The 27,710-nt window shown below is 50.0% G+C and overlaps 1 protein-coding gene across 4 annotated transcripts in view; it reads left to right on the forward strand.

The window, feature by feature from the left end:
- KCNA2 (potassium voltage-gated channel subfamily A member 2) overlaps positions 1-27,477 on the forward strand; it is a 75,328-nt gene extending 47,851 nt beyond the window's left edge. Inside the window, exons 3-6 of one of the 4 annotated variants that reach the window (XM_033198693.1) lie at positions 1,497-1,611; positions 9,672-9,811; positions 15,362-15,697; positions 16,140-27,477. In XM_033198693.1, the coding sequence (XP_033054584.1) occupies positions 16,301-17,800 (1,500 nt within the window). In that variant the 5' untranslated portion in view covers positions 1,497-1,611; positions 9,672-9,811; positions 15,362-15,697; positions 16,140-16,300 and the 3' untranslated portion in view covers positions 17,801-27,477. Of the gene's footprint in view, positions 1-1,496; positions 1,612-9,671; positions 9,812-13,151; positions 13,487-13,648; positions 13,830-13,868; positions 14,849-15,361; positions 15,698-16,139 lie in introns of those variants that run through there. The other 3 variants (XM_033198695.1, XM_033198694.1, XM_033198697.1) reach the window with 3 other exon arrangements.
- The last annotated feature ends 233 nt before the right edge of the window (positions 27,478-27,710 follow it).

Raw genomic sequence — 27,710 nt, forward strand, 5'->3', positions numbered from 1 at the left:
AGTGAGAGAGAGACAGTCCACAGCCTCTCGCTCCAGCTAGAAGCTATGTTGATTGTTACAAATGTTTAGGTTGTTAACGGTGGATAGACGCACTCACTCATCATTACATAATAAGAGCAGTTTGTTTTGCAGGCAAGATGATCCAACATGCAGGGCCCCTGGCGGTGTGTGGGGAGGATATTTTAAAAGGAACTTTCAGTGAGAATGAACAAAAATCAGGAGCTATGTGGAAGATAGGAGCACCTAGGAAACTGACTTTACCCACTTCAAATGCTAGCTTGACCCGGTCCTGGCACTCATTCCACCCTGCATCCTCACCTCAGACCATCCGTTGGTTAGGCCAGCAGCTCACCATTCATTCATGCCCTGCCTAGACCAACAGCTCACCGTTCACACCCTACCCTGCCCTGCCCAGCCCTGCCCAGCCCTGCCCTCTGGCCTTCTGCCAAGTCAGGTTCTTAGCAGCACACGCTTCACCTCTGAGAAGGCGCAATGGGAAAAACAGGTGAGACGATGGGCAGCCATGCCTGGGAGACAGAGTTTGCTTGCTATGGTGGGCAGATGTTCCCACCAATCACAGTAGACCACAAAACAACAGGAGGACCTGGGCTATGGATGGGGCAGTGATCAGTGAGCTCCTGGGACCTGTGTTTGCTGGGTGCGCCCAAGAACAGTGAGGTGATCTCTAAGACGCTGTCCACACTGAGAGCCTCCAAGGCTAACCTGCCTGACAGGGTTCACACAGAGCGAAAGGAGAAGAGAGAGTCTGGAAGGAGAGACTGGGATATGTGAGGACAGGGCTATGTTAGGGATATCCAATTTGGTCTGGGGGCTGAGAAGTCTAATAGGAGCCTCCTTGCCCTGCATACACACCAAATCTCTATCTCTCTCTCTCTCTCTCTCTGACTAACCTGCTCTCAGGAAGCTAACACAATCGCAGTTCACAGCACCATTTGCTGCTACAGGGCACTTGAACAGGGAAAGGTGGTCTCCTAGGACATTAAGTCGGCTTGGAGAGACTGGGAGCTGTCCAGAGGAGGGCTGAGGGGTTTGTCAGGCAGAGGGTGTAGGTTACTTAACCTCACTAAAGCTTCTGTTTCTGGGTTCTGTATTTTTAGAATGCGGAAGGGGAGGTGTTGTCAGAGATGTGACCTCAGGTGACTGAAGGTGCTGGGGTTTAAGGCCTTAACAAATAGGTGGCGAAAAAAAATCATACCTTCAAAATCTCCCCTGACCTTTTATTTAAGAGCCCTCAGGACCTGGGATGGGGGATGCGCAGGGAGCCAGGCGCGGCTGGTTCAGAAGCCCTGCCAGTGGCTGTCCAGTCCCGGTCTCTCCCTGCTGCGTGGGCGTTGACGGCTGCAGCCCTCCCAGATTGCTGCAGCGCTGCCCGAACGCAGTGTGCAGATGCCGCTGCATGCGGCGCCCTCTGGCGTCTAGTGGCAGCTCGTGCGTCTGTCCTTTCTGCAGAGCTGATTTCCACCTTCTCTGTGTAGGTGGGGCCTCCTTTACAAAGAACCAGCCATGCCTTTGGGAGTGGAAGCAGATTTCATAGCCGAGACAAGAGAGCTTGCAAGAACCTCCCATGTGCCAGGCACAAGGTTAAAACAGGTATTATCATACATGCATTCATTCGTTTTCCCAATGTATTCCAGGCATCTCCTAGGAAGTAATGTGTAAGCAGAGTCCCCATGAAGGAAGTGAGCAAGTCATGAGCATGTTTGGGGTACAGTCTCCCAGAGTGGGGACAGCCAGACCACAGGGATGCATTCTCTGGGTGTGGAGACCAGCAAGGAGGCAGCTGCAGAGGGTGGTTGGAAATAAAGTCAGAAAGATGTCCAGAGAACAGACGGTACAGAGCCTTCTGGGCCATAGGACTTCAGGTTTAGTTCTGAGAGCAGTGAACAACCATTGGACTTTGAACAAAGACATAAAACAACTCGATTCATGTTGTTTTTAAAATCACTCTGGCTTCTGCGAGGGCGTGAATAGGAACAGGGAGACCTGTGAAGAGACCAAGTGAGAGGAGAGTGTCTGGGGCCAGTTTGCTTCGCCTGCCAGAGGAGATAAGACATCTGGTTCAGAAGATGGTCTGAAAGCAGAGGCCATAGGAATCCTTGTTGGATTAACCAAAAGCTGTGTCCCAGGGTTTAGGCCTGAGCAACTGGATGAGGGAGAAGTGATGCTACCCAGAGGGATGGGGGTTCAGGTATGGAGGCATGGGAAGGAAGCAAGAATTTAGTTTGGGATATGCCATGTTTGAGCTGCCAATTAGACTCCAAGTCATGATGTTCAGTGCACCTGAGCAGGGCTCTCTACCCTCTCCATCCTCTCCTTATGTTCCTTTCATGGCTCTCCTGGGTCTTTTTGTCATCTGAGGGCCACCCAGACCTCCCCATCCTACCTCTGAAAGGAAAGGAACCCCACACAGAGCAGCAAGTCCACAGGGAAAGAACAGAGGAAAGGCACTCATATTCCAGAGGCACACCCCAACTGGATGGCAAGGTCAGAGGCAGTCAGGGTTCTAGGCTCCACTCTCCAGAGAGGAATTAAAAGAGGACAAAATGCCTTTTCTCACACACTGACAGGTCACTCACATCTCAGCCAGGAGTGCAGTGGCGTGATCATAGCTCACTGTAACCTCAAACTCCTGGACTCAAGTGATCCTCCCACCTCAGGCTCCCAAGTAACTAGGACTACAGGTGGTTGCCATCCTGCCCAGACAATTTTTTAAATTATTTTTTGTAGAGACGGGGTCTCACTATGTTGTACAAGCTGGTTTCAAACTCCTGGCCTCAAGCAATCCTCCCGCTTTGGCCTCCCCAGATGCTGGGATTACAGGCATGAGCCACTGCACCTGGCCCCTCCCTGCTCTTCTCACTCCATCTACATTCTCATCCTAGGGGATCTCGTTCTCACCCTTGGCTTCAACGACCCCTCCATGACGATGACTCTCAACTCTCCATTCCCTACCCTCAACCTCTCTCCTGAGCATCAGGCCAGCATTGCCATCTGCCCTGTTGACAAGGAACAGGCCCATCAGAGCAGCCCCACAAACCCCCATGTATGCCAGAACTGCCCACCATGTGAGCTCCATCCCTTGACACATGCATGAGTGCACACACACAGGTGCACATGCACTGCACACACCACCCCTCTGAAGCCCTGCGAAGGCCCCTCCACAGTCTCTCTCCCTCTCCCATCTCACTGATCACTGAATCCTACACCCCCTATAATGTTTCCCTTTTGGTGCTTTTCTCTTCACCACTGCCTTCATCCGTTCTACCATTCACCCATTGAACAAATGGCCGGAGTCCAGACCCTTGACATCTCTGAGGTGAAGCAACCTCCTCCTTACCCGTTTCCTGCTTCTGCTCTCAGATCCATCCTTTCCACTACACTCTACATTTCCCAAGTTATCTTTCTGAAACATAGCTTGGATCATGTCTCTCCCTCTCGGAGCTCTCAATGGCTCTCTGTCACCTACAGGACAACCTGAACTCCTCAGCATGACTTCAAGGCCTTTCTCAGCCTTCCCCCATCGACCTCTCATCTCACCACGTCCTCCCACACTGCTCGCTCCTAGCACTCCATCTGGTGCAGAGTCCCTGGCACAGATGAGGCTGCTTCTCTGGTCTGTCCCTGTTGTGCCTTTTTCCTGGAATCCACTCACCCATTTGGTATTTATGTATTAAGCACCCAGAGTGCTCTGGGCACTGGGGGTACAGGAGAGAACAAAATCCTCAAAATCCCTCCTCACACAGTGTGAGATAGGCTATTCCAGAGAGCCCTTCTCCAGGTAGTGAATGAAAGAAGCAGGCGGCGAGGCATGCAGATTGCACACGCAGAATGCCCAAACCTCACCTCAACACCTCTTTCGGGGTCTTTGGACATTCTGCTCCTCCTTAAAGACATCTCTCAATGTCCATCCTTGATGAAGGCTTTCCTCTTATTAGGTGCTTTTGTACTTTATTCTTCTATTTAAGCCAATTCATTCTGCCTTGGGTTAGAGTCAATTGTTGACAATTCTGCTTCAGTATCCATCCTTCTAAGGAAGGAACTAGTATTTATCAAGCACCTCCTCTGTGCCACGCTCTGTGTGTCCCCCACAGTGCTTGGCTCAATGCCTGGTTTAGAGCTGGGGCTAGAGGACAGACCATGACTCAGCTCCTGCCTTTTGCACCCAGCTGCTGGCTATGTGGCTACTGGCAAGCTACTCAACCTCACCAAGCTTGTTTCTGTAACTGTTGAATGGGAGTGAACATAGCACCTGCCTCTGTTAGGAATTATCCTTCTCACATAGCCTGGAGAGTTTCAGTTAGACCCTTGTTCCCAGGCTTTGTTGTTTTTTTCTTAGGAACTATGCTGGCTTCTTTATGATCTAACTCTGGGGTCCCATGTTTCTTAAAGAAAGAACTTTTGCTTATTTCCTGAAAGCTCCTGGACTTCGGAGAGGTGCAGCTGGAAGAGAAGGAAATGGTATGAGGCCCCCTAGGAAGTCACTCTTCTGACTTCCTGCTCAAGGTTGCATGGCTCTAGTGAGTGGCAGAGCTGGGATCCCAGCCCAGGCCTCACTGATCCCCATATCAACGGTTCCTCCATCACATCTCACTGCCTATTTAAAAGGGGAAAAAGGACTTTTGAAGATGCCAAGTCAAGAAGAAGGTGACTTCAGAAGTCACCTTCTGACTTCCATCCTCTCCACTGCTGTCCGACAGAGCTGACCTGACAACTGCCACGGCCCCTGACCCTGACTAGATGAACCTGGGTGGTGGGGGTATGAGTGGGGCTGCATTCCCAGCCCCTCATCATCTCAGGAAGTGAAACCTGGGCCAGGGGCTACAGATGCCCCATCTCTCCAGGCCGACCTGGGGATCTGCAGGTTATGAAATCCCTGGTTTAATCCAGCAGATTCTAATGGCCAGAGTTCAGAGAAGAGAGGGATTCCTTTGGGGCATGCAGGACCCTTAAAGCATGGCTCTGCCCAGGTCCAAAGACCCCTGGGGAGCCCTACACCACACCTGAGGGCAGAAAGGAAGTCAGTTTTCTCTTTTTCTGAGTTAGTGAGGCCCGTTTCTCCTCCCATCTGGTTTCCACTTCCTTGGGCACGTCCCTGCACCGATTTGGCCACTGGGGGGCACTGTTGGATGATCCTGGAATTTCAGGTGACAAGCAAGCATCCCAAGACTCCTGGTCGCCAGCCAAGGAAACCACAGGGGTTCTCCAACCCAGGCGCCCCCAACCCTCTGTCCCTCCTCCTTGTTGTCCTTTGTGCCCCAGGCTCTCTTCTGCTCCTAAGTCATCTTCCCTGTACTCTTCCAGATACACGTTGGCTCGGCAACACCAGGAATGCCAGGATGCTTTAGCCACCTTCTCAGTCCTCTACCTTTCCCTCCCCTGCTTCAAAGACTTTGGTCGATCAAAGCACCAAAGCATCACTGCTGCTGACACTAACAAGTAGTGCCAAGGTATTGCCTTTAAGGAAGATCAGGAGCGGAACATCTGGTGGCAAAGAAAATCTTTCTAATAGCACCATTCTAGTGACCAACTTCAACCTCCTCCTAGCAGGAGAGTTCAGGAGTAGGGGACTTAGAATGTTTTGTTCTTTTAAGAAATTCAGAACATATGTACGTTTAAAATAAAAATAAAAATATTTGAGCCAGAGAGGCTGAGTCACTCCAGAGCCTCAGATTTGAGTTCCCAGGGCAAGCGCCACTGCCTCTCCACACAAGGGCTTACTCCAATCAACAAACACATTTTTTTATCCAATTGTTTTCTACCTAGTCTTTTGTGCCTCTAATTCTACTTCCTTAGCATTCGGGTAAGGCCCTAGGTAAGTGGTGCATGGCAGGCAGACCCTGCTCTGTTCTTACAGGTCACCTGTGGGTGCTTTAGGCCATCAAACTTCCAGGAAAGTCAGTCATTTTCCTCAGATTCAACTTCAGGAAACTCCTCACTGCAGTTTCAGCCTCCTTTCTGCACGGCCTCAGAGTCAAAGATTCCCTGTGTTCCCTTTGTAATGACCCTTCTTGGACTCAGAGAACATCATTAAGATGCACTGAGCATCAGGTTTGCACTGTTTCGAATGTTTGCAGGATTCATTTTCAAAATGATTTGGCATCTTCGAAAGTCCTTTCTCCCTTCTTAAACAGGCAGTGAGATGTGATGGGGGAACCGTTGATGTGGGGGTCAGCAAGGCCTAGGCTGGGATCCCAGCTCTGCCTCTTACTAGAGCCGTGCGACCTTAAGCAGGTCCTGTGACCTCTGAGCCTTGGTGTCCTCTCAGTAAAATAGTGACAGTAGGAAGACCTATGGTGCCAGTGGAGATAAGGGAGATACATGCATTCATCTGCTTAGGGCTCCCGTTCCTCAGCCAGGTAAAGTTGAAGAACGAATCATAGAACAAGAAGTAGCCCAGTTTTCCCATTTTACAGATGAAGAAACGAGGGCCCAAAGAGGGGAAGTGACTTACCAGGTCACCTGGTAATAAAGTCAGGACAGGAACTGGCAGGTCAAGGGCCTTTCCATGATATCAAGTTGCTTCTTGTTTTTCTGTTCTATTCCTCTTCTCTACTGACCAAAGGCCATAAAAGGGAGAGAAGGACCTGGGGCTTAGAGTAACCTTCAGGCCCAGCTAATTCAGCCACATAACGCAGACACTAAGGAGTCAACCTGCTTTAGGCTACGTTTATGAAGCAAAATCAGTGATACTGTCTGCCCTTCTGGGCTAACTGGGCCACACCAGGGTCGAAGTGTTCTTCTCTGGAGACTTTGATACATGGCCCACTTTGAAGTTAGAAAACTTCAGAGGATGGCCAGGGTGGTGCAAGACCTCAAGCCACAGCATGTAAGGAAGAGTTAAGGACCTGGGAATAATGACCTCAAAGAAGAGAAGCCACAGAGCTCCTGGCCACTGTTTTCGACTTTGTAAAGTGCTGATGTCTGCAAGGTGCAGGGGAGGGAAGGAAGAATTGCTCTGTATGGCCACAGGTGGGTAGAGAAGCCTGAGTGAAAGCTTCAAGAAGGATAATTCCTGGTCCACAAAGGCAATTGAAAAGTTAGCTCTGTCCAAAGTTGCAATGACCCCTGGTAGGAGGCAATAAGCACATGTGAGCAGAAGCTGGAAGACCATGGGTGCTTAGGAGACCTTAAAGCACAGAGTGACTACTGGACAGGACCAGGTTCAGCCCACAGAATACCCAAACTCTCCATGAGAACAACACAGCAGGATGGATAGGAGCATGAATTCTGGAGCCACAGTGCCTGAGTTCAAACCCTCGTTCTTGACTGGACTGGCTGGGTGACCCTGAACAAGATACTTAACCTCTCTGTGAAATAGAGAGGGAGCCACCAGCTCTAGGAAGCCCTCCTCTCTGCCCTGCTATCCTCTGATACAGGGGCTGCCTGGTGCATCCTCCTCCTGGCAGTGATGACTGGTACAAGGCTGGTCTTCCCTCTTGACCCCCTCAGCCTCTTGGGCAAGAGTCAGAAATAGCCCCTGGCTGGCCCTGTGGCAACTCAAATTTCTTTGTAAGTGAGGGCCCTCTAAGGACACCAAGTCTAGGGGCTGAAAGGCAAGGAGAGGCAGTTAAGCTGTGGGCACCATAGAGGCCGTGCATCTGCTGGTGTTTGCTGGTTCACAAACACTGCCAGGGCAGCTTCTCTGTGCCCAGCCTAGACCAGACACCAGTATGCAAGGTCAGAAGAGACATGGCCCTGCCCTCAGGGTGCTTCCACCTAGTGGAAGACCACGTGGGGATGGACACAGGCCCCTCAGGACTTGGTGTGACAGATCTGTGTCTGGAGCATAGAGTTGGTGGGTGGAGACCAGGAAGAGGGTTGAGAAAGCCTTCATGGAGGATGTGACATGAGTTGAGTGTCAGAAGAAGTCATTGAAGTGACAGGAAAGGAGGAAGGCAGGGATTTCTGGCCAGGGGGCTGCTGGAGTCAAAGCAGAAACACCTGGAGCCACCTGGAAGCTCACATTTCTGGATACCTTCCTGGAAGTCACTGAGATAAACACCTTGGGCACACTATCTCATTTAATCCTCAGAGCATGCATTGGGCATTATTAATCCCATTTTACAGACTGGAACCTGAGACTCAGAGAGGAAAAACACCCTACCAAAGGTCATGTGAGTGGCAAGCAGTGGAGGAGGGGCTCCACCCCAGGCCTGTCTGACTTCAAGTCTTAACCTAACCTGTCTGTTTTCAGCCAGTTAGAGCCTTCAAGGCCGTTTAATGTGATGCCAGTGTGGACTTCCAGGATGGGGATCTAGAGGGAAGACAGGGGAACATCAGATCATGAAAGACTTTGCTCGCCTTTTAGGAAATGCAGGTTGATCCTAGCAATAGGGCGCCAATGAGGAGTTGAAGAGGTGACAGATCCTACCTGCACTTTAGCAGGGTCTCTATAGCAATTGTGGGGAGAAGAGACCAGAGGGGAGCAAGTCTGAAGACAGGACCAACAGGGGTTGCAGTGGCCCGGACTGTGCTTGCTGGTGGCTTGAACCAGGGTGACATGGGGACGGAGAGGGAATCAGAGAGAAGCAAACAGACACCAAGGCCAAGTGATTGACTGCATGTGGAGTATGTCGGGTGAAGGAGGAAGAAAAGTGTTGACAAGGACATCCAGGTTTCTGGTTTGGGCAACTGGATGCATGTTGTTACCACTGTGTTACAATCACCTGCACTATTCAGCACAGTAACATGCTGTACAGGTTTGTAGCGTAGGGCAAAAGGCTCTACCATACAGCCTGGGTGTGTGGCAGGCTATACCATCTAGGTTTGTGTAAGTACACTCTATGATGTTTGCACAATGATGAGATCACCTTAAACATTTCTCAGGGTATATCCCCATCGTTAAGTGACACGTGACTGTATTTCCACCACTTTGTTATTCTACCTTTGAGTATGAGTAGTGGGGGCCTCATGGTAAGACAACCAGCACACTGCTTGAACCAGAGCAGCAGCTCCAAACCGTGAGGGAGGGACTACCCTCATTAGCCATTCCTTAACATGTTCTTTTATTTTATTTATTTATTTATTTAAGACAGGTTCTCACCCTGTCACCCAGGCTGTTGTGCAGTGGTGCAATCTCAGCTCACTGCAGCCTCCACCTCCCTGGGGCTCAGCTGATCCTCCCACCTCAGCCTCCTGAGCAGCTGGGTCCACAGGCATGCACCACCATGCTGGCTAATTTTTCTATTTTTTGTAGAGATGGGGTTTCACTATGTTGCCCAGGCTGGTCTCAAATTCCTGGACTCAAGCAATCTGCCTGCCTCAGCCTCCCAAAGTGTTAGAATTATAGGCATGAACCACTACACCCAGCCTTTTTATTTTTTATTTTTATTTTTTTCCCAAGACAGGATCTTGCTCTGTCAGCCAGGCTGGAGTGCAGTGGCACGATCATGGCTCACTGCAGCCTCAAATACCTGGGCTCAAATGATCCTCTCACCTCAGCCTCCCGAGTAGCTGGAACTACAGGGACATGCTATTATGCCCAGCTAATTTTAAAAAAATTTTTTAGAGGTGGAGCCTTATGTTGCCTATGTTGCCTAGGCTGATACTGAATTCCTGGCCTCAAGCAATCCTCCCACCTCAGCCTCCCAAGTTACTGGGATTATAGGCATGAGCCACCCTGTAATAAAAGAACATATTCTTTTATTTAGCCAATATTGCAGTGGGATGAGTGTGTAGCAGCTCATTCAAGACAGGAGCCAAGGCCCAGGCGTCCATGAAGGAGCCCCTTAGAGGCAGCTGAAGTTAATCTGAGAAGCCTTCCCGCAGGAGGCTGATCTTGACTTTGGAGGTAAGTAGTGGGCTGGAGTGGAGGCCCATGCCACTTCCAAGGGAAGTTCTCAAATGTCAGGCAGATGCAAAACCACAACATCAGCAACAACAGTGACATTAACAGAGTCCTGTTCCACACTGACCAGGCTTTGCTTCTCCATGCACCTCCATGGGTATTAATCCTCTGTAGTCCTAACCAAAGACATGTTAACACACACTAACAATGAAGGTCCATCTCCCTCCTTCCTTCCCTGCCTCGCTCCTTCCTTCCTTCCTTCCTTCCTTCCTTCCTTCCTCACTCTCTCTTTAAGCCTATGAAGCAAGGGGGTAGGGGGGCCTAGTGTCCTACCTATTTTATTAGTAAACTGCTACACAGAAAGGTCAAGTGAGTGAGCTTCGGTCACACAGACTGCAGTCCTGGTCAGATGCCTTGCCTTGTCCTCCCCTTTGGTAGCCTTTGGGTCCTGACTCTTGCACCACCACTGCCTCAAGGCCCTCAGTTAAGGTATGAACAGTTAATCACCAGCACCAACTCCCTTCTAAACCAGATTGGCGTGAAGTCAGGTTGCCTCCAGGAGAGACGACCCCTGGGGAATCTCTGTTCCTGAGACCAGAAATTGAGCCCAGAGGCCTGGCACCGAGTTAACAGTAAAAGTGGGCAGTAGAATGGCATGGTGACTTATAAAGTCACACAATCTTGAGTTCTGTTCCAGCCTCACTACTAACCAGCTAAATTACCTTGGTCCTCTCTGAGCTTCAGTATCTTCATCTGTAAAAGAGAGACAATGATATATTTCCCATTGGCTGGTTGCAAGGATTAAATCAAATGATCTCTGGAGGGCTGTCAGTCCAGTGTCCTCCTGCCCTGCCTACCTATGGGTGAGTGTGGACTGTGCCAGCACATAGGTGAGTGGGCTGGTGGGGAGCATCAAGCAGAAGTGGCAGTCATGCCAGGAAGGGGAGCTGGTTCCCTGGGAGTGACACCTGAGAAGATTCACAAATGGGAAGAACTAAGAGATTCTGCCTCCAGTCCCTCTGTGTGGGTGTGGGTGTGTATGCACACACAGTTATAAACTCTTCTTTTAGATGACCGTAGTCACCAGTCACTCACTGTGACAGCCACCACAGCCCTTCCCTCTGCTGAGGGCAAGGCCTGGCTCTCAAGCAGGAAACCAAACCAAAGGGAAGGGAGTGGTCTTTGGGGATTTTTACCCTGCCCAGGGAAAGGATCAAGGGACACTCTGGCTGCTATTGTGTGGCCAAAAATCAGAAATGGAGCCCACCACAGAACTGGAAAGGGGGCTCAGTTAAGTTAGCTGGCTGTCCATTCTTTATACTAATTTTGTCCTTATTACCCTGTAAAGTAGCTTTGCTCTCCCATTCAACCAACTAGGAAACGAACAGTAGGAGGCTCAGAGAGTGTCAATAACTTGCTCAAGTTCATACAGCTAGCAAGTGTCAGTGCTGGGAATACGGCCTGAGTTCTTTTCCTACACAGCACTGCCAGACCAAGGTACTGACAGAAGCCCTGAAATGTGCCTGAACAACTGTTATGATGGTTCTTTTTTTTTTCCTTCTTTAGTTAATTTCTTTTGTTGTTGTTGTTGTTGTTGTTCACACTTGAGTTTAAAGGATGGAGAGAGGACAACATACCCCTGAGGCCAAATCACAAAATAGAAGCAGAGGTCAAAGGAAGATCTCAAAGAGGGAAATGAAATTCAAGGGCTACTCATTCCACCTGCACAGTGTGGTGTGGGAGCTAAGGGCACATGTCCTGGAATCACAAAGAACTAATTCCAGTCCTAGAGTCACCACTTATTAACCTCAGGCAGGTGATTTCACCTCTCACTGCCTCCATTTCCTTTCCTATAAAATGGTACTAATGTATACACTAACTTCTAGGGCTGTGAAGATTAAATGTTGCCCTGGGTTAGAAGTGCTTAGTACAGGGTCTGACACATGGTAAGCCCATGTCACCAATTATGACGATTGATTCTCCTTCAAGAGCTTTTCTCTGTCCACAGCTTCTGTTTTCAAGAAGGAAGGCAAAGGAAATGTATACATATGATCAAATGGATAAAGTATCTGACTTTGGCCACACAGGATTATCTGACTTTAAATGACAGGAGAATTCAGTGTGCCAGGTAGGAGAAACAGAGCCCCTTGGTGCTGGTCAGGGGAGGCTTTCAGAAAGAGTATATGGGGAAGGGAACTGGCAGTCAATTTGGTAGAAGGGTGGAAATGGTGAGATCTCAGGGAGAGTAAAGGGTGGGGCAATCTGGGAAGCAGAGGGAATAGGGCAACAAGGACCTGGTGATTGGGAGCCTGGAGAAATACCCCAGAGCTAAGCTGGAGGCTGAGAGCTATGAGGAGAGTTTCACAAGGAAGCAGAGCAGAGAAATCCTCATGTATTCAGTGTCTGCTGGATGCTAAACTGATGCAACAATTAAAACCTCACCACACCCTTAGGGGCATCCTGATTTTTCAGAGGAGGACACTGGTGCCCAGAGAAGTGACATAACTTACCTAGTAACTGTTAGGGATTTACGCTTCCATCTGGCTGCCTCCAAAACACCCGAGCCGTTCACTGACTGGGACACTGACAGGCCAGGTTCAAGGGACTCTAAACCATACCAGCCCTTCTCTATAGTCATCTGTCATCCTTCAGGCTCCTGGAGGCCACTGCCCTCCCAGACCACCCCCTGCAGCTCTAGGCAGGCTCCCAGTCTTCAACCACACCTCACAGACTACCACTAGGAAATGCCAGAATCCGGAGTCCAGCCTCATGGGCTTTCGGGGCTCTCCCCATGAGGTACACACATAGAGAGGAGGGTCTCCTGGCGGGAGGGTGGGGGAGGGCCCAGTGGGGACTTCCCGGTGCTAGAGCCCCTCTGAATCCAGAGCTCCGTATCTACCGCAGTCTGATCTCAAGGAACCACCACTGTTTGGCACACCTGTCTAGATGACCCTGACAGGGACCTGGAGAACAGAACTAGCAGGGGCTTGAGGCTGTCTTATGCCTCCCCAGAAGCACCCTAGACCTTCTCGGATGCCCTATCTAGGCAGAAGGCAGGCTGGGCGTCCCACACACATTTCCCGAAAGCAAAGGGCATCCTCGTCTGCCCACCTAGGGTGCTGTAAGCTGCACTCCCAAGTCCAGAGCCCCGTGGGCCAGCTGGCTTTGCAAGTTCTGCCAGAGGGCCCGTTTTGTGAGTAGCTGACCCTTCCCAAGGGTAGCAGCGTGTCCCCCAGCCTTCTCTGCCCGGGCCCTGGGGGAGGGAGTGGAGAGGGCCAGCCCTGCAGTGCTGCCTGTTCCTGCGGCTCCTGTCGGTGGGGGTGAACACAGCAGAAGAGTTTCTGCCACACTGCGGACCGCACCTGCTGCATTTCCCTGCGAAGCCAAATCTTTGCTAGCTAACAGGGAGGTGGGAAACCGATCTGGAGAAGGGGTCGCGACGGCGGGAGAAAGGGCAAGAAAGGGGTCTGCAGATCCTGTCTGGCGGCACCACAATAATAGCAACACGTCTCCCGCGGGGCTGGATCCCGCCGTGGGCCTGGGATAGCTGCTATTGATTATCTCCTCCTTGCCTACTTCATTACGTTGGCAGGAGCCTCTCACCAGCGCCCCTCAACTTCTGCCCTCCCCAGTCTCCCCGGCCCAGCAGCACCCAGCTGAGCTCTCCTGGAGGTTCTGGTTAGTAAGCCGGGCTCTGCCAAAGAATGTTTTCCTCGCGGGGCGGGGGCTGAGGCCCGGGGGCCAACGAGGTGACGAGCTCGGTGGCGGCCGCTGGCAGCTTGCCGCCCCAGCCCTGGCCCCCGCAGGCCCCTTTAATTCGAGTTCGCCGTGGAGCCAGGTGCGGCGCTGCGTGGCGCGGTGCGGCTGCGGGCGGCGGCCGGGAGCTCCGTACGCGCCGCCCGCGGGACTGCAGAGCCGGCTCCCGGCTGGCCGCCCGCACCCCGCCGCCGCCCGCTGCTGGGGTTCTGCCGGCGCTGGCCGTAACCCAGGAACATGGAGGCCCCGGTGCCCATCCGGAAGGGTAAATCCGTGTAGGGGCGTTGCGTGGCGCGTGCTGCCTTGCCTGCCCGGCGGCGGCGCCCAGAGGGGCTGCGGGGCATCCGGCGGCGCAGCCTGCAGCGCAGCAGGCTCGGGCTGAGTCCTGGGCGGGCAAGCCCTTGCCGACCACTGCAGTCTGCTCGGCAAGTCCCGGACCGGGGAGATCAAGGGGAACTTGCACCCTGCTCAAGAAGAGTGCACAGAATGGGCTCGGGACCCTCTGGGGTTTGCGTGGCGCGGGGCGGAGGGCAGGGAGAGGAGCTGGTGGGTGGTGGGAAGTGCAGCTGGCAGCATAACCAAGTCTGGTAAATAGCGCGGGTTGGAGGACCTGAACCACTTGGGACGGCCGGGCTGCATTCGCCTCTTCCGCACAGAATAACAGCTTTGCTGCAGAGAGGGCTTTCCCCTTCGCTGGGGCCGTGGGCTGCAACCGAGCTCCCGCGCTTAAAAGGAAGCTGAGATCTGGGGCAGCAGCCTGGCGCCAGCTACTCCCCACCCCCAGAGATCAGGTTCCGGGATTTTTGGGTGGAGACTGAGCCTCGGCGGTCCCTCGGCTGGACCCCGGGGGCTTAAGAGCTGACCTGCTCTCGGGCCCGCAGCAGGAGCCGACCGCGCGGGCAGGAGGGGGTTAAGGTGGCGCTAGCGGCCGCGGCCAGCGGGAGGGTCTGGTCCTCTGCGCCGAAGCGAGCGGTGAGCGCGCCGGACGGAATCCCGGCCGGAGCCCGGGGCGATGGGAAGGGGGCCGAGACCTCTCCCCGCCCTGGGGCCTGCGGGATTGGGTCGGCAGGGGGCCAGTCCGGAAGCCGGCTTCCTCCAGGCTCCCCCTCTCGCTGCTGCCAAGCAGCCTCGCAGCTAGGCAGGCTGAGCGTTTGTTCTGTGCTCCCTGCTGAGGAGATGTGAGGGATTTTCTCTTGGTGGAGAAATCAGTGGTCGAGCGCCTGCCCAGCTCAAATGCCACCCGGCTCAGAGGGAGGCCTGCGGCCCAGGGATCCTGGAGGGAGAGTAAGTTCATCCAGCTTTCGTACAGTGGCGACTTTGTTGTGTGGGGTCTCCCTAGATGCGCTCTGAAGCAGTCTGTGTGTGCTGGGGGCGGGGCGGGGGGGTGCTTCTTTTCCAGGACTGGCTGAGGTCAGAGCTTGTAGACAGGCTGCAGTGAGCTAAGCCCTCCTCTTGGGAGCTGCTGTGCCCTGACATGTGGGGGTAGGAGTGCTTCTTCCAGAGTCCTTCCTGAGAGCAGCTGGGGACTAGGGACCTGGATCAATCCAGGGTGGCCCCTGGATAAGGCAGGCCCAGCTAAGCCTGAGTGTTGCTCCCTGGGAGAAAGTGCTTCAAGCTGATGGGAAGCCTGCCCAGAAGAGGCAGGAAGGCTGAGGGATAGTCCTCAGGCCTGGCATCAGAATGGAGGGTGGGTATGGGGGCCTGTCACCTCCCATGAGGGAAGCTGCTAGACCCTCCTAAATCTTGGCACCAGCTGCCCGAATGCCCTGGTTCTACCTTGCTGCTGTTTTTTTCCAGGTAACGTCACACCTCCTGAGGACAGCCAGGACTCCAGCTTTTGCTGAGCTTTGCATCTTGCCTCCTTCCTTTAAAAGGCTCCAGGCCCATGCTCGGCTGTCTTCAAGTCCCGCATGCCCCTGGCCAGGCATCACATCGCCCCTCCAGCCCAGCCCAGTCCTAGAGCTCACCTCCAGGACCCAGAATCTGCCCTCCTGCCCAGAATGACTCACCATTATTTCTAGCTGGAGTGAGAAGCCGTGATGGGGAGTTGGGCTGCCTGTTTGTGCATCTAAGATTCCTGCAGCATCTGATCAGCTCTGCAAGGAAGAGAGCTTCAGGTTCCTGTCTGGTCAGGTAAATCAGTCTATCATTTAATAACAGTCTTGTGTAGAATCATTGGGGTAGAGGCCAATGAGGAAGACCCAGGCCCAAGATCCCCCACCATGAATACCTCCCTGGGTATGAGTATCTGAGACATTAGTGCAGCACCTGGGAGAGGGTCCACTTTTAACCTATTAGCATGGGGTTATGCTCCACGAAGCCTGTGTGGTACAAGTGGGCCTGTACCAGCCACCTTCCCCCAATGCAGGGCATTCCAGAGGTTCCTTGAGAGATTGCTACCTGCTCCCCCTGATTCCCAGACAAGTTACAAGGTGAAAGTAAATTTTGCTTTGTTGTGGTGGTGGTGATCATGTTTCTGAACTCTTGGCTGAGAGATGGGAGACAAAAAGTGGCATCCCATGTCGGGCTGCCAATGCTGAGTAGCCGCATGTCAATAACTGCCTCTGTCTTTCAGCCAAGCGAGGCTGTCTCTCCAGCTCTCAGAGAGCTCTCGGGGCTCTCCTGCAGGAGACCAGGCCAATGCTCCTGTGCTTCCTGGGGCCAGTAGCAGCACCCTGAGCTCCCTGCCACCAGGCAGCTGAAAGGCATAGCGTGAGGCGCTTCTCAGTCCCAATTATGACAGTGGCCACCGGAGACCCAGCAGACGAGGCTGCTGCCCTCCCTGGGCACCCCCAGGACACCTATGACCCAGAGGCAGACCACGAGTGCTGTGAGAGGGTGGTGATCAACATCTCAGGGCTGCGGTTTGAGACCCAGCTAAAGACCTTAGCCCAGTTTCCAGAGACCCTCTTAGGGGACCCAAAGAAACGAATGAGGTACTTTGACCCCCTCCGAAATGAGTACTTTTTCGATCGGAACCGCCCTAGCTTTGATGCCATTTTGTACTACTACCAGTCGGGGGGCCGATTGAGGCGACCTGTGAATGTGCCCTTAGATATATTCTCTGAAGAAATTCGGTTTTATGAGCTGGGAGAAGAAGCGATGGAGATGTTTCGGGAAGATGAAGGCTACATCAAGGAGGAAGAGCGTCCTCTGCCTGAAAATGAGTTTCAGAGACAAGTGTGGCTTCTCTTTGAATACCCAGAGAGCTCAGGGCCTGCCAGGATTATAGCTATTGTGTCTGTCATGGTGATTCTGATCTCAATTGTCAGCTTCTGTCTGGAAACATTGCCCATCTTCCGGGATGAGAATGAAGACATGCATGGTGGTGGGGTGACCTTCCACACCTATTCCAACAGCACCATCGGGTACCAGCAGTCCACTTCCTTCACAGACCCTTTCTTCATTGTAGAGACACTCTGCATCATCTGGTTCTCCTTTGAATTCTTGGTGAGGTTCTTTGCCTGTCCCAGCAAAGCCGGCTTCTTCACCAACATCATGAACATCATTGACATTGTGGCCATCATCCCCTACTTCATCACCCTGGGGACAGAGTTGGCCGAGAAGCCAGAGGACGCTCAGCAAGGCCAGCAGGCCATGTCACTGGCCATCCTCCGTGTCATCCGGTTGGTAAGAGTCTTTAGGATTTTCAAGTTGTCCAGACACTCCAAAGGTCTCCAGATTCTAGGTCAGACCCTCAAAGCCAGCATGAGAGAATTGGGCCTCCTGATATTCTTTCTCTTCATAGGGGTCATCCTTTTCTCTAGTGCTGTCTATTTTGCAGAGGCCGATGAGCGAGAGTCCCAGTTCCCCAGCATCCCAGATGCCTTCTGGTGGGCAGTCGTCTCCATGACAACTGTAGGCTATGGAGACATGGTTCCGACTACCATTGGGGGAAAGATAGTGGGTTCCCTATGTGCAATTGCAGGTGTGTTAACTATTGCCTTACCGGTCCCTGTCATTGTGTCCAATTTCAACTACTTCTACCACCGGGAGACAGAGGGAGAGGAGCAGGCCCAATACTTGCAAGTGACAAGCTGTCCAAAGATCCCATCCTCCCCTGACCTAAAGAAAAGTAGAAGTGCCTCTACCATTAGTAAGTCCGATTACATGGAGATCCAGGAGGGGGTAAACAACAGTAATGAGGACTTTAGAGAGGAAAACTTGAAAACAGCCAACTGCACCTTGGCTAACACAAACTATGTGAATATTACCAAAATGTTAACTGATGTCTGATTGAAACCTATTACCATACTCACAGCTCAATGGAACTAATGCAGATGTTGCATAATAGCCTGCATTGTAGTCAGTGTGTTCTACAGTGTGTATCTGGTTCTGCATGGAAAGCAATAGTTGTGCAAGTGACTTTTGATCTTTTGACTTTGATTTAGGACACAGAATATCTATCATGGCTTTCATGCACATCCTCATCACCGGCTTATGAGTTTCCAAAGACGGGAGTCGCCTATCAAGCTAGGATTTCAGAAAGACATTGAGGCCACCTCATAGCCAATACACAGTGCACCATATCAGTGCCATCATTCCTTCCTAATGAAATGCACACAACATCCAGGAGATGCACTCCCCTCCCCGCCATCCCACCACCCCATTTGAGCCCACCTGCCCTTTCACAGAGGAACACAATCATGGTTTAGCTTTAAATAGCTGATGTTTACTCAAAAGGTCATTCTCATTTTTGCATTGAAAAGAACACACAGTCCTGTGTGTTGGAATTACTTTCTGTGTCACAGGCTGAGGTTTGTGAATTGCAATTGCCAAGTAGATGCTCCGGAGGCTTGTGTTTCATAACGGAAAATGCTGCATTCTGCTTTTTCTCTGCAGTGTCGATGTGAGGGAAGCCCGGGGGAGGGACAGTTGGTATAACCGAATATGAGTTGTCAAGTTTCACATTTGTTCCCTTAGGCCTATGGGGAGAAGCTAACAAACCAACGGACCTCTAAGCCTCTGATTCACCATTTTTGCAGGCTCCAGGGTCACAAAAACATGTCTGGTTTCTTACTGGAGTTTGCAGACATCTGCTTTCCTACTGATGTGGCCCGGCTACACTGACACTGCAGTGAAATTTACCAGTGATGCAATAGAGCTGCATGGGTGTTTGTTGCATGAATCTCAATATTTAAAACACAGGACATAACCTGTTTTCCTAGTAGCCTACACAGTATTAATATTTAGAGTATTAATAGGCTTGGAATGGTCTTGAACTAGGGTTTTTTTTCCCATCAGAAGGCAAAATCCCTCCATCAGGGGAAAAGATAGACTATTTGGAATGGAACTAAAACTTCTGGCCCCCCAGCCTAGCTATCCCTGTTCTTCTAAACAGGAACGCAGACCTCTGCAAAGCCAGGAGAGTAAGCAGGGAAGGCAGCATCTGAACACCTCACATGACTGCACCTTAGGAATAACCTAGTCACGGGCATGACTGTACAGTGGACCAGGGCATCTGGTCCTGATGACAGGCAGGTCTGTGGATCCAGTGTATATAAATATATATTGAGTATCTCTCTTTCACGCATTCCTCTACCTAGCTAGCGATAGAAAAAAATTGCATTTGAACATTGTACAAGCTTATGCAATATTTTTGACACAGGGCAATTTATGCATGTGTTTGACTATGTGCACTAGGGTGTATATATATACATACATGTGTGTGTATATGTATATACATACACACACATATATATATATTCATTTTCTGGAGTTCAGGTTCAGGAGCAAATCCACTGCTTGGTGGGTTGGCTGTCTAAGAGGCCTAACGGGTTAATTTGTCTCATTGGTAACCCCACTGGGCCTGGGTTTGCTGCCATTGCCTCAGACACTCCAGTATCCATGGATTCCTAGACGTTAGAATTGTCTTTCTGCCCTCCATGTGCTGCAGCTTCAGTTCCCATGGCTGAAGCTTGTCTTACTGAGTGCACAAGGGCCCTGTGGCCCTCACAGTTCCAGCTGTCCTGGGCCAGACCTACCCTGGGCCTCCTCTCTACAGTTCATCCTGTTCATCATCTCCATTTTCACCTTTACCTATGCCACTTGGATCTTATTATCATTTGGCTCTGCATCTGTCACTTTCATGAACCTTTCCCTAAAGAGCCAGAATGGATCCCCTGCTTTGAAACCAAGGACACCAAGGAGTAGGACTCCCTGAGACCAAATTCTGCTGATCTGGACTTAAAGAGAGCCTCCTCTATGTGGAAATGTCTGAAGTCCAGGACTAAGGGATGGAGTCCCTAGATGATCCAAAGGCATCATTTTGATCTCCAGACCCAAACTCTCTCCCCGTTAAACTGGCAACGAGACCTGCTTTTTAAAAAGAACCAAAGGATGGGTAAAGAATCATTTCCCACCCCCCAGAACAGGTAGAGTGCAAATGAGCACTGCACAGCCTAAAGGTAGACAGTAGGTTGACCCTGAAATGGCTTCAGGTAGGAGGCTTTTAACTTACTTCTTTGCCTTTTGACAGAGTGGCTGAATTTTCCCAAACAGTGAATTGCAGGGGTCGGGCTGTGCAGGGGTGGCTCCAGCCCAGGCCTCACTGCTGCCTAATCAGTTGTCTTGGGGCATGGGGCACCAGCTCAGGGTGCTAGGCCCAGGGTGCTCATTAGTGCCTGGTCACCCACATCCCCAGGTATCTGCAGGGCATCCCATGCCCAGCACAAAGCCTCTGTGCTTCTCTTCCTCTCCTTCATGGGAGGTGGTGCTGAATTTCCAAGACATGGGGTGGGAGGGACACAGACCTTTGGAAAATGGAAGGTAAAGCAACCCATATCTGAGGCCTAGGTCAGGGTAGATAGTTTATCACAGTGTCGTTGGCCCAGGACTCTAAAATGTTCACACACGGTCATGTACATTCACCACAAAATAGGTACACTGTTGTCACACACAAACATAAAACATGCAACATGTGCAAAATACAGACAGACCAAGTTAACATAAAAGCAAACACAGAAGATAGATGGTTATAACTGTATACAAAATGCACTCTCTGCACAGATACAGAATTTACACAGAACATACACAAAACACAAACATATACCACATACAAATACACAACCTGCAACTCAGATGCAAGATACATAAAAAGCTACACGGACAAAATGCATATGCATATAAGATACACAAAGGCTTCTTTACCATTGTTTCTACACATGGAATACACGTAAACTCACTATATACACACAATGCATTTACTTATAATAGGCACACAAGATACATAGCACACATGCGCAGAAACATCACACAATACACATGAAATGCAGACATATGCTCAGACCCATTGCCCTGCCGCCAGAGCTGTGAATTAACAGGGACAAACAAAAGATCAGATTTAATCACCTTTCCCTGGCCTGTGTTTATATCCCTCAGTATCCTTCCCGGAATCTCTTTCTCTAGTCTTTTCTCTCACCACCAGATTTCAGTCCTGAGAAGTAACTCCTAGGTTTCAAGCAGAAGGATGGGCCACCACATCAAGCAGATATCTAACTCTAACTAAGACCGGGAATTGCATGGGGTCTCTACCAATTCATCTTCCTCCCACCAGAAACCTGGGGGCAGAGTGTGGAAGTACCTGGGACAGCTGGAAGCCTAATATATGCCTCCTTGCCATGACCCTCACTTCCTTCCAGCAAATCCACACAGACAACCCAACAGCCCAGGCTCCCCTTCTCCCAGCACCTGGGATCTCCCGATTCAGCCCATTCTCTTAAAAGCAGTAATGGCTCAAGAAACTGCAGGATCTTGAGCCCAGGACCAGGGTGAAAATGTCCCCAACATTCTCTAAGCCCACAAATCTTATTGCCCTTCCATCCTTTGCAGCTTTGTTGGGGGCAAGGTCAGGAAGTTGAGACCCTATAGAGACCTGTCTCTTAAAATGAGCCACCTTTACCTGCTTGTGGCATTTCACTTGCTCTTGGGCATAAGCCCAAAGGGGCCAACTCCTGATTCCCCTCTGGGGATGTTCAATCCCAGGCACGCTCTTCCTTTCCCCCTTGTTGGGCTCCCCTGGATGCCCTGCCTCCCATCCAATTGCTATGCAACCCGGTTCAGCTTAAGTAAAAAGTGATTAAGAACATACATCTAAGGCTAAATAAGCTAACACTTTTTCAAGGGCCTGACTTTATCCAATATTCTAAGGCCATATTTAAATACTTTCTAAGATTACCCCACCATTTTGGGTTACTTTTGGAGCCGGTTCTTCCCGTCAGTAGGACTAGCTGAGTGCATTTTAGCAAAGGCTTCACCCACATTTGAAGTTAGGAGTTGCAGTCAGGCCTTGGATCAGGCCTCACTCCTGATTTCTACTCCTGCAGCCACCCCATTGTGGCTCACCCTCCCTTCCAGTGATGGTCACAGCTCCCAATCTCTATAGAAAAGGCAACAACAGCAAGGAGTGGACATGAGGGTCCAAAACTTGTGCATTGCTGGAAACTTGTGTTTCCAAGTCAAGATACCATTCCCGTTGGCATCATCAAGTGCCTCTGTGGACTCATTTTCAAGAAAGTTGGAGTTTTCAGGAGGCCGAAAAGGAAGAGGCCCGGGAAAGGTGGAGAGATTGTCAGGAAGAAAGAGTGGCTGAGCAGGTCAAATGTCAGAGTAAACTTTTTAGGAGCCAACATTTAATTAAGAAAATAATTAAGGCTCTGTGCTTCCTGAAACTTCAGTGATACTTGGCATGAAGTATACATGAAGTATACTTGACATACTCTTCCTTCTTCCCTGCTTGCCTCTGTCCCTCTCACCTGTACTTCTGAGGCTAGTGTTGGCATGTCACCAGGAGGTTAGCCTTTTAAAAGGGGCCCCACGGGAGTGTGCCTCTAGATTGCATTAGCCCAGTATGGAAAGGGCTCCCATGGAAGTTATGATGGCCTGAGACCCCAGCCTGGGTGTTCATGTTGCTGCTCCGTGTTGGGAGTGCCCGGGACTAGCTTATCCTACCTGTTCTTTCTGGATCTATCACTATATTGTAGTGAGGACTCTGTCACTGTCAACCCAAGTGGAGAGAGGACAGCACCCTCTGAAGCTCCTCAGGCTGAGGGTTCCACACTGCCCACAATACTAGAGTCATAGAGGCTGACTCCCCCCAAAGGAACTACAGAACAGTGTGCAAATCGCATATGAAGGTGGCACCACTACCCCTATGTCAGGCAGGGGAGCACAGTGCTTTAACTTGTTTATTCAAGAGAGGGGATGATGGTGCTGAGCTCTGCTCCCCAGGGCTTTCCTGGGGCCCATTGTCATAACAGCTTGTATGTAGGTGATGGCTGCCTGGTCTGTAAGGACTATAATGTCCATGGTGCTCCTTGGTTACACAATGGAGGTTCCCCTAGCCTTGGCAAGGTATCCATTGCCAGGTTTGAACTCATGACCTTAACCTCATTAACATCATCAGCCACCTGAGCCAACCCGCAGAGAGGGGGATGCTGGGAGCTGTCTCAGTAGCTATTGTGACCATCATCTATATCTTCAGACTTGACCCTTGTTGAGTCCAACCCCGTTCCCCTATCAAAGCAACCAGCAGGGACAGATGGAGGTAGGGGCCCCCCTACATGCAGGAAGGTTCTCTTCCTCAAACTAACCTAGTTTACTTTTCCTTTCTTTCTGCTTCCCTTCCCACCAAATCTCAGCTTCATCTCTCATAGTTTGTGTTTGAATATTTTTAAAGAAGAAAAGTGCAATAAAATAAATAGTGACTGTTTTCTTTAGCAATAGCTCTTTCAAAATCTTGCTCTCAGGACTGAAAAGTGATAGATAGTACCTGGATTATCAGATTATGCCCTTGACTTCTGGGGGCTTGTTCACAGTCTCTGTAGTTTCTTCTTCCCATGTGTTCACATGACTCCTGTCCTCTGAGATCTGATCTCCTTCTGGAATGGACACATATGCTAAGATGCAGTGTATGCACAAGGAAGGCCTGTGAGAGGGCTTTGTCGCTCTGTCTCTTTCCTGTGTGCATCTCTCTGTCTCCATGTGTGTCTCTGTCTCCTCTCCCTCTGTCTCCCCATTTCTGCCTGCTGTCACACAGCATCCTTACAACCTCTAGGCACAAAAGTCCTAAGTTTATATGACCTCTTCAGCCCATTTTGTTGACTTTCCCTCAGTCTGGCAGATGTAATGGAAGCCTACAGGAAAGCACTTCCCAATAGATAAGAATAAAGCATCCTGAGCCATTACAGAAGATCATTTCCATGCACTAAAAGCCATTACTTGATCCTTTTGCTGCCCTTCCTCCCTTCCCCAGGGAGATGGATGCTGAGGGAATGTGGCCTGGAGGTTTGCACTTGGGATCAGTCGCCTGGGCAGATTTGGGAATTGCCCTCTAACTCTCCTTCAGAATAAGCTGACTTGCTCGACCAAAGGGACTCCATGAGAGCTGCAGAAGGAAGCAAGTTCTTGTGGGTTTCAGTAGAAGTCTACAGGGATAGAAGTTTCGGTGGTTAGGGCATGACATTAGTGAAATAAAGACTCTACCACCCGCTAGAGTGTGCAGCTGCACAAATATTTGCACACATAACCAGGGGATTCAGAAGAGTCCCCTTTCCTAAAACATCTGTGAGGTTAAATGTTCAGACTGGACAATCAGGGAAGGCTGGCAACCCCAGGGTCCCATTCCATTCTTTTTTGATCTACCTTGCTCTATACACACGTGTACAGCAAAACCTCAGTTAACTGATGGGGAAACCTCAGGGACGGGAACATCCTGGTTGCTTTGCAATTCTGGTTATTTGAGTGGGAATAGGAAAGCATGTCTGGTTCAACCTTTGTTATTGAGAAAAATATTTCCTAAGTAGGTTAGCATAAACTTTCCTGCCTTAGTTAAGTAAAGTGTTTGAAGATAACATGGACCTTGCCTTGCTCAGGGTCAACACTGTAAACCTCAGTGCTTATTGTACAGAAGTGGAGATAGGTGGAGAAGACCAAAGAGACAGGCTGAATGACTGCTGGCTACAAGATAGACCTGGAAATGGGCCACTGGGGCACATCCTGGCTCATCAGATAGAGCCCTTGCTGTCATTTGCCTCTTTCTACTGAAAGTATAGTAAGAAAACATAATTCTTGTCAATCAAGGTTTTGGTTGATTGGTCCTGAGTTTTTAGAGGTTTTCCATATATACATATATTGTGTGTATATATATATAGTATATGTATATATGTATACTATTTTTTAAATTATAGAATTATACATTGACTAATCTCCTTAGTTTCACTCACGTGGAATAAATTTGGCAATCCAAGGAATAAACTGCATTTATGTGCATTTTTTGAATGACCTCCTTTGCATTCTTTTCACCTCTCCAGTTCCACTTTTTTTTTTTTCTGCTTAGGGACCGCTCTAGAAGGCAGATCTTTCATAAAGAAAGAACAGGCTCCAGGATCACTTTCCTTTCCCTCCCAGGTGGCTGCCTGACTCAGGGATAAAAGGGAAGTCTGATCTAACAGCCAGGTGCTTTAGCCTTTCTTCTGTCTGCCCCGGTTGGCTATAACCTCATCACTGAGGACCAGATAAGTTATTCCAAACTTTGTACTCGAGGGGAGTGGAAAGCTTGATGACCTGGCAAAGGATTGATCTATTTAGCATTCTCTTTGTCATGGGTGGTGCCCTAGGTATGAGGTTTGTGAGATCTGAAAGTAACATTCCAATGAAGAACTAAAGCACATCTCTGCCACACAGAAGGCGAGGTTTGTGGCAATCAATGGAACTAACAAATCCATTCTGTTTTTTATTATGACTAAACCTAAGTTGAGGGTGTGGGTATTAGAGCAGCTGAAATTCAGTTGCCTCTTTGGGGGTTAGCTGTACACATCACTCAAGAAACAGCTAGGTGCAAGCTAAAACCTGCTCTCATTCTCCCTCTTGCCTGCCAGTGTGTTAGATCCATGGGAGACAGTTTCTCTCAGCCTCGCCTCTTGCATTTGGTTGTGTGCTTTCTACCTGGATGGAAGTGGGAGGAATTTTTCACTGTATCTGGAGCAATTGAGGTGGTGCAGTGGTGTCTGCCATCTCCCCACACCCACAGAAGCCCTCCAGTCTGACTATGTTAGTTGTGATTAGGCAGCAGAAGCCCAAAACCCAGACTTGGCATGACTATCTGGTGAACTGAAGCAGTTGAGGTGGCCTGTCTGGATGGCTACTTCTTGTACTTTATGAACCTCAGCGTGGAAATGGATATAACTTTCTGTGCTCCTGTGCACTCCTAAAATAGTCAAATGTGTTCCAGATGAGTTTGCAGCTGAGAACTCCCTGCATCATTCCACTGATGGATGCACACGGCATGATTATGTAATAACGTAGACAGCTACTGCAACATCTAGATCATTGAGGGCAGTGTAGATGTGGCTGTGTGCTAGGACCCTTGGTAGCTATCCAGAAGACTCAGTCCTGTGTCTTTCTGAGTCTCTGTGAGAAGCCTCTAAGCCCTGCTTCTCCTTGAAAATGATTCCCTAGACACCGAATGCCTTGTTTGTATGAGTGAATAAATACTCTGGGCTGCTAGAGAAAGCAATAGGAGGAGCTGGGAGGAAGAGAATATTCAGGGGCACACTTTGCTACCAAACAATTTCCATGTCAGCTGCTAACATTACTGCCTTTTTAGCCTATGAAGTGTAAGGCAAGGACTTTGACCTGCCAGGTGGGGCTGGAAAGGAGCACATCAGCTCCAGGCTAAGAAATGGGATAGAAAAGCAAGAAGAGAGACCTGGCTGGCTTTGGCGGGGGTGAGTCTCAGCTCCTGAGGGTTTGAACATGCTCTGTGCTTGCCCCAGTTCTGCCTTCACGTGGGATCCAGCGACCCAGTTTCCTTTTGTTGTCGTGCTTGGATGGTTCCTTCATTTGAAGGGCCCCAGGAAGCTGGAAAGTCCCATGATCAAGCTCTAGCCTGCTGAGCAAACAATACCCCAGCCAAATTGGCCTCTTCCTGGTTTTCTGCATCCCTGCACCCCTCTCTCCACTGAGGATAATCTTGGAACAGTTGAGATTAATGGTGCCAGCAATCAAGGAAGATTCTCTTAATTTTCATCAGGGACATAGCTGTAAAGCTCATGAGTGGAGGATGCTATTTCCTTTTCCAGACCTGTGTGCTTATGTGCTTATATAGGGTGTCTCTGGAGATTTTATATTGTGTATATGTGTGTGTGTGTGTGTATATATATATATGTGTGTGTATATATATATATATAGAGAGAGAGAGAGAGAGAGAGAGAGAGAGGAAATGACTGCCGCTCACTTAAGCTCATGCAGCACAGACTCCAATTAGGGTTTGCACTGGCTTCCTTGCTGCTTGTGCATGACTCTTCAGCTGCCCTCCCGTGTCCTGTCTCTAATAATTGCTGAAAACTCAAAGAGGTAGATAAATAAGTCTCCTTGGGATCAATAGCAGAAGGAACTCCAAGGCTAATGGTAAAGCTTCGTAAGGATGATGCCGAAAGGGAACTGGGGTCTCCATGGTGATAAGAGGCTGGGGACCAATGAGAGCTGAAGGCGGAGCAGGACTTGTGGGGAAGACTCATGGGAGTTGGGAGTCATTTAACTATTTGTTTGCTTCTTGAAAATTTAGACACCAGCTGTAACTACATTGCACAGGATGTATTGATATTATCATTCTTGCTGACATATTCTGGAAGCTTTCAGCCCCACCAACACTGCCCCGCCCAGGACTTCTGCAGCTGAGAGTTCCTGTGTCAGTAGGGTCTGATATTTGTACATAGGTTATACATATATGTGTACATATGTGCCTCAATGAACATTGCCTGTCCACCTGATCATGGGTGTACATAGACTTCATAGAGCTCCACAGTCTTTTGTAAATATTGACACAAGTAAATAAGTATATAAATATATATTACTGAGGATTTATTTTAACATCATTCTGTGTGATATGAAAAAAATAAAATTTTTGACAGACACTGATGGTTTTCACTTCTTTCTTGCCTGCTGGAATTATCGCCCCTACAACATGCAAGTGTGCTTGCCTTACTCTCATCCTAGTTTCTGTGACCATGAGGGTCCAGGCAGAGACCAGGCAGGACGGGAGAGGGTCCTCCTGGATGCACTGGGAATCATCTTGGCGTGTGCCCACCTGCCCTTGACTGGGAGCCCTGCGCAGACAAGGCAGAGTATGTGAATGGGAGGGTAGGTG

The sequence above is a fragment of the Trachypithecus francoisi genome, unplaced genomic scaffold, assembly GCF_009764315.1.
Source record: "Trachypithecus francoisi isolate TF-2019V2 unplaced genomic scaffold, Tfra_2.0 Lachesis_group5, whole genome shotgun sequence".
Classification (NCBI taxonomy): Eukaryota; Metazoa; Chordata; class Mammalia; order Primates; family Cercopithecidae; genus Trachypithecus; species Trachypithecus francoisi.